At 42.6% G+C, this 12,570-nt stretch overlaps 1 protein-coding gene across 2 annotated transcripts in view; it reads right to left on the bottom strand.

Annotated features, from left to right (window-relative positions):
• The window catches only part of RPN2 (ribophorin II), a 44,805-nt gene extending 42,981 nt beyond the window's left edge, over positions 1 to 1,824 (bottom strand). The window contains exon 1 of one of the 2 annotated variants that reach the window (XM_063145559.1): positions 1,718 to 1,824. In XM_063145559.1, coding sequence (XP_063001629.1) covers positions 1,718 to 1,730 — 13 coding nt within the window. In that variant the 5' untranslated portion in view covers positions 1,731 to 1,824. The remainder of the gene's footprint in view (positions 1 to 1,717) is intronic. The other variant, XM_063145560.1, reaches the window with a different exon arrangement.
• Between the last annotated feature and the right edge of the window lie 10,746 nt (positions 1,825 to 12,570).

Below are 12,570 nucleotides of genomic sequence, written 5' to 3'. Positions count from 1 at the left end.
CGGTAGGATGGGTGATGGAAGCATATTAGTTTATTAGAAACTGGAGATCCTTCTAAAGCAATAATGGCATGGCTTTAGTTTTCTTTGGGCTCATTGCATTTGCCCCAATGGGATCCAATGCATTCATGGCACCCTTTGCCATTCACTTTAATGGGGGGGGGGGCAGTTCCACTGTCACATGCTTCCCCCCCTTGCATGCAGAGCTGTCACTGCCATGGAAGTGAAGGGGTGCATCAACATACGCATGATGCAATCAGAGCTCTCGCAGGGTTTGGGGACTGGATTGGAACTTTTGTGTTTTACCACTATAGGATGGTAATTATAAGGGGGGAAACCAGCAATTCTTTGTTAATCTTGTAAACTACTAAAACAGTTGTAGAGGTGACCAACATGTGTCCTTTGTTTCATTGTTTTTCTTTGTAATTGAATGTTAAGTTCAAATATTTATTGAAATTTTTTTTCCAAAGAATTTGAATTTTTTTGGGGGGGGAAGTATTTTATTGTAAAAATCACAGAAGGATACATGTTAGATGTTTAATCCCTTTACAAAAACACTAAGTTGCAAGGTCATTGGGTCTTCTATTATTCTAGTCTCAGCACTGGGCTCTGACAAACCTCTGCTAAAAATCAGAATTTACTGCAAAGATTTAAAAATTGAGTTTTATTTCAGAAACCTCATGTCAACACTTAGAAGTCATATGCCAGCTTTCCCAACTTCATAGTCTTCAGATATTTTGGACTGGAGGGCATTATCCCACCCCTCCTCCTCCCCCCTCCCAATCCCCTTTCCTTTTGTCTCATGTCTTTTAGATTGTAAGCCTGTGGGCAGGGACTATCAAGAAATACTTTTGTAAGCCGCTGTGAGAGCCTTTTTTGGCTGAATGGCGGCACAAAAATCCTTAAATAAATAAATAAATAAAATAAAATACTTAGAATCAGAATGTTAAATCAAATCAGAAATGTAGCTGTAATAAGGCTACAGTTCTATGTGCATTTACCTGAGAAGTAACTACTATTGAACATACAAGCATTTCTAAGTAAACCCGCTGGACTAGATGGACCCTTGGTCTGATCTAGCATGACTCTTCTTATATATAAATTTGGGCTCCATGTGACCTTGCCTACACAGCCTTCACAGCTACAATTATCAACGCAATACAAAACTAATTTTCTAAAGCCAAATTAGATATAATGAAGTATTACTTAATGTTATTTTTAAAAACGCTTCACATGCATTTAAATCTATAACCGATATTGCCCCCTCCCCCACGCAAGGGCTCCTTTGTCTACAGCAGTTGAATGAAAGGTACAAATTCAGCAGATGAAGCTTTTTCTATCGTCTCCCGCCATGCTAGGCAAAGCTTCACCGGCTGAATTTCTACCTGCCACATAAAAACAACGGAACGCCGCCGGGATGGATGAGCGCAGGTGTCCAATTTACACCCGCCCCTATTCCAAGGCGTCCGGGAACAACGAAAAGGTGGCCGAGAAGAAGAAAAAATCTTGCCACTTCGGATTTCTATACCACAAAAGCGATGACAGGCGAGTCATTGCGGCCGTGCCAAGGTCCCTTCCTCGGCTTCTGAGGGGGACCCCGCTCCGCCCGCCAGCCCCCGACTAGGAAGAGCCCCGCGCCTACAAGCGGTCTGAGGGAGAGCGGGGACCCCAACCCCTACCACAGGCTACGGCTCTATCTCCCCCTTATTGCACTCCTTACCCGGGGCCGCCATTATCCCCCTCGCTTCCACACCAAGGGAAGAAGGGTCCACTTCCGCCCGGCGCTCCGGAACGTACCATTCAGCACAACGCAGTGCCGGCCGTTAGAGAGCTGCCCGGCATTGGGGCGCGACGGGTTAACTTGCTCTTCCCGCGCTTGGCAAACGGCAAATCAAGCATAAGGATGAGAGCCTCAAGCCAGCAGGAGAGCTGTGCCTTCGTTGCTCCCCTCTGATAAGCAGAAATGGTACGCTCCAGCTCAGGAGTGTATGGCGAAGGGAGGAGCTCGGGAAAGGATGTGTACTCCGCTGATTGGCTGGAAGCTGGGTCATTCATATCGAAGGAGGCAGATTCAAAGAGGCAGGAGTACAGGGCGAAGGCTATCGCGTGGCAGGCGTCGGAGGGGCGGGGTCAGGCCCTAGCCCAGTCATCTGTTGATTGGTGGGACAGGGATGTTATAAGGGCTCAGTCCTATGCATGTTTAGATAGAAAAAGGTGCTACGATTTTGTTAGTGTATTATTCGGGGGGGAAGAAGTCACAAAAGCAGATTGTTGATTTGGCCCTTTAACACTTCTATTAAAGTTTGAAGGCATCATGTGCTCTAAAGTGAATAAAAGGTTAATAGCTTAAAAGGATCAGACACCAGGTGATGCAGATCAGAGCAAATGTATATAAGAAGGAAGTCGCTTGGTATGTTCCTTGAGAGGGAGTTTTTTAATCTTTCTCCCAGCGTGTAGCTGTTGTTTTCCTGAAGTTGCTGATGTAATGGACATTGTTCTTTTCTTGTTATGAAAATACAACTATTGTAAATTTACTGCTGATGCTTGGCGTCCTTATTTTATCTCTATGCTTAAACCTCGTTTCCTGACATAGAAGTAAGAGAAAGCTGCAAACTTGAACAAATTCAACTCCCAGCTGGCAGTTGTAGGACTTTTGTTGGGAGTCGTTTCAACCTTTCTCTTCTCCCAGGTAGTTAACAACATGGGCTGAGTTTGTTTGTTTCTAAGTGACCCAAGAAAAGCTGTTTTCACAAGGATACTGTTTTTATGCTTATGTTTTTAAATTGTGTATATTTGTTTTTAATGTTTACTGGTTTTAACTTTTGTAAACTGCCCAGACAGCATTGGCTATGGGGTGGTATATAAAATAAATTAATAAATAAACCTGTGCTTTTTAACGGACTAAAGGCACAATCCATATTTAGAGAGGAAAATAAGATCTAGAACTCCCAGCATTCTATGGGGAATGTTGGGAGTGCTAGACGTTCAGTAGTGGCTGTTCCGGCCATCCCATTCTGTTCCGGATGTTGTTTTGGGAGTTCTGAGGTTAATAGTGATATAATATTGGCATGGTTTTAGTCCTAAAATATTGTTCCCAAGTGTTGCTAACACATGCCACTGTTTTTAGTATGGTTTTTTAATATAATGGGGTCGTTCCGGCCTGTTCTGTTGAATCAAGCTTTGCAGAGACTTGCTGTGACAGCAAAAAAAAAAAAAAAGTTCTGAAATGTTATTCCAATCGTTTATTTCCCCCCTAAAATTCTAGTGATACGTGTATATATACATATGAGCATAATTTACTGCTTATATGTCAAGAAAATACTTCTTCAGGTTATTTACATCACTGCTACATGAAGCAGGCAATGGTAAATATGGCTTTTAGCGTGAGAACAGCACCCTGATCCTAATAGGATACATGCTTCTGCATACCATTTGCTGGGGAGCAACAGCAGAAGAGGACTATTGTATTATCATGCCCTGTTTGGGGTCTTCCTGAAGTCATTTGGTAAGGTTGGCCTCTGTGAGGAGCAAGATGCTGGGGCTCAGCAAATAGCTTAAGGAGCAGCCATGAGACTAGCTCTGTGTCACTTCTCCCACAAAAACGACTTCCCCATCCACATGACATTAAAGCTGAGATGACATTTGTCCCATTAGAACCAGCCTTTGCTCCTTGTCCAATGTTTTTAAATGCCAGAACCAGCTAAATGGAGGAGTGCCTTTTATGTGCCTTCCTCAGATGCTGGAATGCAGTTTCCTTTCATGTTGACGGGCTTGCTTGACTGAGGGAAAATGTGCCCTGGGGACATACTAAAATGAAGGACATTGAGTGGTCATTGAAACACTTTGGTTCATTCCAAATGGTCTTAGGAAATCCTTTTAGGGACCATCTTCAAATCAACAGGCTCATAGCCCAAAGTAGGAATATATTGAAATCATGGTATATGAAATTATAGCACGTAGCTATGACAGAAAAAAAAATACCATAAAATTAGCCAAAGTCAAAATACCTGGCTTTTATAAAACATGACAGGATTTTATTTTATATACTGAGCAGGACCATGCACAGTAGTATATGCCAAACCCTTTTCTCAGATTATGGAAAAGAGACTAAATATTAGTTTGATATAGAGAAGAATGATAAAAGGAAACTTCTAAGCAGCCCATGAACTCCTCATATAGTTTGGTCTGTAATGCTAAGTGAAAAATATGAATAGGGGTTAAATTTATTTATTTATTACATTTTTATACTGCCCATCAGCTGAAGCTCTCTGAGCAATGCACAATTAAAAAACATAAACTATAACAAGTATAATTTTAAATCATTAAGAAGTTAAAAAAGGCAGTATAAAACTAGCTACATTAAAAAAACAGGGAAAGCCTGTGTAAAAAAGGCATGTCTTCAGGAGGCGTTTAAAAGATGTTATGTACTACCCTCTGTGGATAATTTTATTTAAATTCAATATATTCCCCTTTTTTATTTACTTCTTTTCTTTTTCATACTTCTGGTTGACTTTCTTTTGGAAAATTATATATATATATATATATATATATATATACTGTCAAAAGCCTGTTATAGTAATTATTTATTGATGTTCTGAAGTGGGGGAAGAGAGAAACAAATAATTTGAATATTTCTGGGTGGGGCTTGGATCAGGTAAATTCAGTTCTGATTGGCTGGGCGTTCCCATGAGGTGGGAAAGAGCGGGAAAAGACATTTGGTGTCAGTCAGTCTGAGATTAGACAGCGAGAGGGAAGGGGTGTTCTTTGGTAGGTGAAGTTTCAGAAAGAAAACTGAGGAGAAACTCAATAGCCGAGGCTTGAATATGAAACTAAGGGTTCTGTTGAATATTCCCCTCGAATATTAAGCTATTCCTGTGGGATAACCATGGGTAGTTAGTGAAGGTCAGGTGTAGGGTGGCTGTATTATGCCAGAAGGCTGCCCTAAAAGAAGCTTATACAAGCAGGCAGAGGCAAACACCCAGATAAATGGCTCAAGCAGCCAGAAATACAATAGGAGAAGCTTTGGGATTCAGAAGAATCTTGTTATGGAGTGTATTTGGCTAAAGGTTTAGGGGGTGGTTTTTTCCTGTGGTAAAAGAAGGTTATACAAGCAGGCAGCAGCAAACGCCCATATAAATGGCATGAGCAGACAGAAATACAATAGGAGAAGCTTTGGGATTCAGAAGAAGACTGTTATGGGGTGTATTTGGCTAAAGGTTTAGGGGTGTTTTTTCCTGAGGTAAAAGGTTATACACGCAGGCATCAGCAAACACCCAGATAAATGGTCCAAGCCGCCAGAAATACAATATGAGAAGTTTTGAGATTCAGAAGAAGACTACTACGGGTATATTGGGCTAGAGTAAAGGTTTAGGGATTTTTTTCCTGAGGTAAACATAGTCTTTAAGAGGCTTATAATAGGGACAGTGTCCTTAAGAATTATCACTGGGAGTTTTATGACTTTTTTTTCTTTTTTTGGCTAAACATGCATAGGATTGTTTAATAGTTCGTCATGGCTCTAGTTTTGGAGACTCTCTTATGCCAAAGCCTCTTATAACAGGAAATAATAAAGAGATTTGGTGGCGGGGGGTGGGGGAAGGGTCCACTTGTAGAACTTGGAGTTACAGTGGCAGAGAGTTCCTTAGGCCCTGAGATCTTGCCAGAAGAGGGTTAAACAAGCAGGCAGCAAAACCTCAAATAAATTGTCCAAGCAGCCAGAAATACAACAGGAGGTGCTTTGGGAGTCAAAAGAAGACTATCCAAGAGCTAGAGCTAGATGTGGGTGTATATCTAAGGTTAAGGTTTGGGAATAAGTCCTGAGGTAAAGTGAGTCATTAAGGCTTATAGTTAGTAGCAACAGTGTCTCTATTCCTTAAGAATTAATACCGTCTTTTGAAAAACCCAAAGTAAATAGTAGTATTCTCTGATGCACTAAAAATCCCTTTAATCAGGAAGAAACAAAGGCTGGTAGCTGAAATTTTATATAAGATAGGAAAGTTATAACAATATAGGAAGAGGGGATATGGGTTTTTCTTATCTTGTATTCTATTATCAAGCTGTCAAATTAGCCTTAATAAATTATTGATAAATTGTTGGAAGCAAAGAAAAATATCTTAAGAGATTTTTTTTAAAGTTTAATATAGTATTAGAAAAAGCATAAGAATATATATAATTATAACTCTTTCCACTTTAGATATGTGATATAAGATTTAAACTTTTGTTGTTGTTGCTCTGGGTTATTACCATGAAGTTTTAAAATGAAGAATTAACGTATTTCTAGTTTAACAAGTTATGCATTATTATTAAGACAATATAATGAGCACATATTGGTATATTGTCAAGATATTTTAACTGGTGGTTGAGCTATGAGGTATAAAACCTCCAATGTCTGAAAATGGAGCTGAATGTTTTGACACTGCTGTATTGAATTATGTGTTTACATACGTATATATGCTTTTTTCTTCTTGCAGGGAAAACAAGGTGGCTTGCATCATTGTCATTCTCCTCTTCATCTTATCTACATGGATTGAATGGAAAATCAATGCAGCTCCCAAAGAAGGGCTGCCTGGAAGTTTTGATATAACAATGTGAGAGGAAAGCACTGCCTTCAAAGGGAGGGGACCCCTTATTTCCGGCGTTCGCAGTTACTGGCCGGACTCCCTTTTAAGGGGAGAGCAAAACTTATTGCTGGCCTTAACACTTATTTCTAGCCAGACTCCCCTTTAAGGAGAGAGAAGTGCTTATTCCTGGACTTCACACTTTACTGGATCCAACTCTCTAAGCAATATATTACACTGGCTTTGATTGCACTTGTTTTTGTGTTCTGTTTCCTTCTCATTTGTTGATTAATGGTTTTTAATGCTTTATGTGTGTATGTTCTGTGTTTAAGAATTCTAAATTTTGTATACTCGTTTTTATCTTAATTTTAGAATTTGTGTAAACCGCCCAGAAAGCCCTAGCTATGGGAGCGGTATAGAAGTGCAATAAATAAAAAAATAAATTGTAGATTTTCACTCCTCTGTCCCAGGATGATGGTGTGCTGCACCTCTGAAATCAAGGACCAAGACTTCCCTGGCCATTTCTCTGCTGTTCACTTGCTGGACGGATTGACTAAAAAGTGAATGCAGGTGCCAAAGAAAAAATGCCTGGAAGTTTTGCTGTAAAGACGTAAGAGGAAAGCGCTGCCTTCAGAGGGAGGGGACCACTTATTGCGACCATTCACACTTTAGTAGCCAGTCATCCCTTCAAAGGGAGAAAATTGCTTATTGCAGGACACCACACTTTACCAGCCAGTCTTCCCTTCAAGGGGAGAGAAATGCTTATTGCAGGACACCACACTTTACTAGCCAGACTTCCCTTCAAGGGGAGAGAAATGCTTATTGCAGGACACCACACTTTACTAGCCAGTCTTCCCTTCAAGGGGAGAGAAATGCTTATTGCAGGACACCACACTTTACTAGCCAGTCTTCCCTTCAAGGGGAGAGAAATGCTTATTGCAGGACACCACACTTTACTAGCCAGACTTCCCTTCAAGGGGAGAGAAATGCTTATTGCAGGACACCACACTTTACTAGCCAGTCTTCCCTTCAAGGGGAGAGAAATGCTTATTGCAAGACACCACACTTTACTACCCAGTCTTCCCTTTATGGGAAGAGAAATACTTATTGCAGGACACCACACTTTACTGGCCAGTCTTCCCTTCGAGGGGAGAGAATTGCTTAGATCAGGCCACCAAACTTTACCAGCCTGTCTTCCCTTCAAGGGGAGAGAATTGCTTAGTTCAGACCACCGAACTTTACTGTCCAGTCTTCCCTTCAAGGGAAAAGAAGTACTTATTGCAGGACTCCTCACTTTACTAGCCAGTCTTCCCTTCAAGGGGAGAGAAGTGCTTATTGAAGGACACCACACTTTACCAGCCAGTCTTCCCTTCAAGGGGAGAGAAGTGCTTATTGCAGGACACCACACTTTACTAGCCAGTCTTCCCTTTACGGGATTAGAAATGCTTATTGCAGTACACCACACTTTACCAGCCAGTCTTCCCTTCAAGGGGAGAGAAATGGTTATTGCAGGACACCACACTTTACTAGCCAGTCTTCCCTTCAAGGGGGGAGAAATGCTTACTGCAGGAGACCACACTTTACTAGCCAGTCTTCCCTTCAAGGGGAGAGAAATGCTTATTGCAGGACACCACACTTTACTAGCCAGTCTTCCCTTCAAGGGGAGAGAAATGCTTATTGCAGGACACCACACTTTACTAGCCAGTCTTCCCTTCAAGGGGAGAGAAATGCTTATTGCAGGACACCACACTTTACTAGCCAGTCTTCCCTTCAAGGGGAGAGAAATGCTTATTGCAGGACACCACACTTTACTAGCCAGTCTTCCCTTCAAGGGGAGAGAAATGCTTATTGCAGGACACCACACTTTACTAGCCAGTCTTCCCTTCAAGGGGAGAGAAATGCTTATTGCAAGACACCACACTTTACTAGCCAGTCTTCCCTTCAAGGGGAGAGAAGTGCTTATTGCAGGACACCACACTTTCCCAGCCAGTCTTCTATTCAAGGGGAGAGAAGTGCTTATTTCAGGCCACCACTCTTTACTGGCCAGTGTCCCCCCCCTCACTCCCCTTCATGAGGTGGGCTTTGCTTTTTAATGCTTCCAAGGAAAGCGAGGCATCTTACATCGTCGTCTACGTCTCCATCTTATCCTCAAAAAAAATCCTTCGAGGTAAGTCAGTCCAACTCTCTAAGCAATATATTACACTGGCTTTGATTGCACTTGTTTTTGTGCTTTCCCCCCCTTTCATTTGTTGATTTACAGTTTTTAATTCTTTATGTGGGTATGTTCTGTGTTTTAGAATTTAAATTTTGTATACTCGTTTTTACCTTAATTTTAGAATTTCTGAAACCGCCCAGAGAGCCCTTGCTATGGGAGCGGTATATAAGTGCAATAAATTAAAAAATAAAATGTAGATTTTCACTCCTCTGTCCCAGGATGATGGTGTGCTGCACCTCTGAAATCAAGGACCAAGACTTCCCTGGCCATTTCTCTGCAGTCCACTTGCTGGATGGATTGAATAGAAAGTGAATGCAGGTGTCGAAGAAGGGATGCCTGGAAGTTCTGCTGTAAAGACGAAAGAGGAAAGCACTGCCTTCAGAGGGAGGGGACCTATTATTGCCAGCCTTCACACTTTACTAGCCAGTCTTCCCTTCAAGGGGAGAGAATTACTTAGATCAGGCCACCAAACTTTACCAGCCAGTCTTCCCTTCAAGGGGAGAGAATTGCTTAGTTCAGGCCACCAAAGTTTACTGTCCAGTCTTCCCTTCAAGGGAAAAGAAGTACTTATTGCAGGACACCACACTTTACTAGCCAATCTTCCCTTTATGGGATTAGAAATGCTTATTGCAGGACACCACACTTTACCAGCCAGTCTTCCCTTCAAGGGAAGAGAACTACTTATTGCAGGACTCCACACTTTTCTGGACAGACTTCCCTTCAAGGGGAGAGAAGTGTTTATTGCAGAACACGACATTTTACTAGCCAGTCTTCCCTTCAAGGGAAGAGAAGTACTTATTGCAGGACACCACACTTTTCTGGACAGACTTCCCTTCAAGGGAAGAGAAGTGCTTATTGCAGGACAACACACTTTACTGGCCAGTCTTCCCTTCAAGGGGAGAGAAATGCTTACTGCAGGAGACCACACTTTACTAGCCAGTCTTCCCTTCAAGGGGAGAGAAATGCTTATTGCAGGACACCACACTTTACTAGCCAGTCTTCCCTTCAAGGGGAGAGAAGTGCTTATTGCAGGACACCACACTTTACTAGCCAGTCTTCCCTTCAAGGGGAGAGAAATGCTTATTGCAGGACACCACACTTTTCTGGACAGAATTCCCTTCAAGGGGAGAGAAGTGCTTATTGCAGAACACCACATTTTACTAGCCAGTCTTCCCTTCAAGGGAAGAGAAGTACTTATTGCAGGACACCACACTTTTCTGGACAGACTTCCCTTCAAGGGAAGAGAAGTGCTTATTGCAGGACACCACACTTTATGGCCAGTCTTCCCTTCATGGGAACAGAAGTGCTTAGTTCAGGCTACCACACTTTACTAGCCAGACTTCCCTTCAAGGGGAGAGAAGTGCTTATTGCAGGACTCCACACTTTACTAGCCAGTCTTTCCTTCAAGGGGAGAGAAATGCTTATTGCAGGACACCACACTTTACTAGCCAGTCTTCCCTTCAAGGGGAGAGAAATGCTTATTGCAGGACACCACACTTTACTAGCCAGTCTTCCCTTCAAGGGGAGAGAAGTGCTTATTGCAGGACACCACACTTTACCAGCCAGTCTTCTATTCAAGGGGAGAGAAGTGCTTATTTCAGGCCACCACTCTTTACTGGCCAGTGTCCCCCCCCCCTCATTCCCCTTCATGAGGTGGGCTTTGCTTTTTAACGCTTCCAAGGAAAGCGAGGCATCTTACATCGTCGTCTACGTCTCCATCTTATCCTCAAAAAAAATCCTTCGAGGTAAGTCAGTCCAACTCTCTAAGCAATATATTACACTGGCTTTGATTGCACTTGTTTTTGTGCTTTTCCCCCCTTTCATTTGTTGATTTACAGTTTTTAATTCTTTATGTGGGTATGTTCTGTGTTTTAGAATTTAAATTTTGTATACTCGTTTTTACCTTAATTTTAGAATTTCTGTAAACCGCCCAGAGAGCCCTTGCTATGGGAGCGGTATATAAGTGCAATAAATTAAAAAATAAAATGTAGATTTTCACTCCTCTGTCCCAGGATGATGGTGTGCTGCACCTCTGAAATCAAGGACCAAGACTTCCCTGGCCATTTCTCTGCAGTCCACTTGCTGGATGGATTGAATAGAAAGTGAATGCAGGTGTCGAAGAAGGGATGCCTGGAAGTTCTGCTGTAAAGACGAAAGAGGAAAGCACTGCCTTCAGAGGGAGGGGACCTATTATTGCCAGCCTTCACACTTTACTGGCCAGTCTTCCCTTCAAGGGGTGAGAATTACTTAGATCAGGCCACCAAACTTTACCAGCCAGTCTTCCCTTCAAGGGGAGAGAATTGCTTAGTTCAGGCCACCAAAGTTTACTGTCCAGTCTTCCCTTCAAGGGAAAAGAAGTACTTATTGCAGGACACCACACTTTACTAGCCAATCTTCCCTTTATGGGATTAGAAATGCTTATTGCAGGACACCACACTTTACCAGCCAGTCTTCCCTTCAAGGGAAGAGAACTACTTATTGCAGGACTCCACACTTTTCTGGACAGACTTCCCTTCAAGGGGAGAGAAGTGCTTATTGCAGAACACGACATTTTACAAGCCAGTCTTCCCTTCAAGGGAAGAGAAGTACTTATTGCAGGACACCACACTTTTCTGGACAGACTTCCCTTCAAGGGAAGAGAAGTGCTTATTGCAGGACAACACACTTTACTGGCCAGTCTTCCCTTCAAGGGGAGAGAAATGCTTACTGCAGGAGACCACACTTTACTAGCCAGTCTTCCCTTCAAGGGGAGAGAAATGCTTATTGCAGGACACCACACTTTACTAGCCAGTCTTCCCTTCAAGGAAAGAGAACTACTTATTGCAGGACACCACACTTTAGTAGCCAATCTTCCCTTTATGGGATTAGAAATGCTTATTGCAGGACACCACACTTTACCAGCCAGTCTTCCCTTCAAGGGAAGAGAACTACTTATTGCAGGACTCCACACTTTTCTGGACAGACTTCCCTTCAAGGGGAGAGAAGTGCTTATTGCAGGACACCACACTTTACTAGCCAGTCTTCCCTTCAAGGGGAGAGAAATGCTTATTGCAGGACACCACACTTTACTAGCAAGTCTTCCCTTCAAGGGGAGAGAAGTGCTTATTGCAGGACACCACACTTTACTAGCCAGTCTTCCCTTCAAGGGGAGAGAAGTACTTATTGCAGGACACCACACTTTTCTGGACAGACTTCCCTTCAAGGGAGGAGAAGTGCTTATTGCAGGACACCACACTTTACTGGCCAGTCTTCCCTTTATGGGAAGAGAAGTGCTTAGTTCAGGCTACCACACTTTACTAGCCAGACTTCCCTTCAAGGGGAGAGAAGTGCTTATTGCAGGACTCCACACTTTACTAGCCATTCTTCCCTTCAAGGGGAGTGAAATGGTTATTGCAGGACACCACACTTTACTAGCCAGTCTTCCCTTCAAGGGGAGAGAAATGCTTATTGCAGGACACCACACTTTACCAGCCAGTCTTCCCTTCAAGGGAAGAGAACTACTTATTGCAGGACTCCACACTTTTCTGGACAGACTTCCCTTCAAGGGAAGAGAAGTACTTATTGCAAGACTCCACACTTTACTAGCCAGTCTTCCCTTCAAGGGGAGAGAAGTGCTTATTGCAGGACACCACACTTTACTAGACAGTCTTCCCTTTATGGGAAGAGAAATGCTTAGTTCAGGTTTACCACACTTTACTAGCCAGACTTCCCTTCAAAGGGAGAGAAGTGCTTATTGCAGGACTCCACACTTTACTAGCCATTCTTCCCTTCAAGGGGAGAGAAATGGTTATTGCAGGACACCAC

The sequence above is a fragment of the Elgaria multicarinata genome, chromosome 1 (genome assembly GCF_023053635.1).
Source record: "Elgaria multicarinata webbii isolate HBS135686 ecotype San Diego chromosome 1, rElgMul1.1.pri, whole genome shotgun sequence".
Taxonomy (NCBI): domain Eukaryota; kingdom Metazoa; phylum Chordata; class Lepidosauria; order Squamata; family Anguidae; genus Elgaria; species Elgaria multicarinata.
This window is presented reverse-complemented; position numbering and strand designations above follow the sequence as displayed.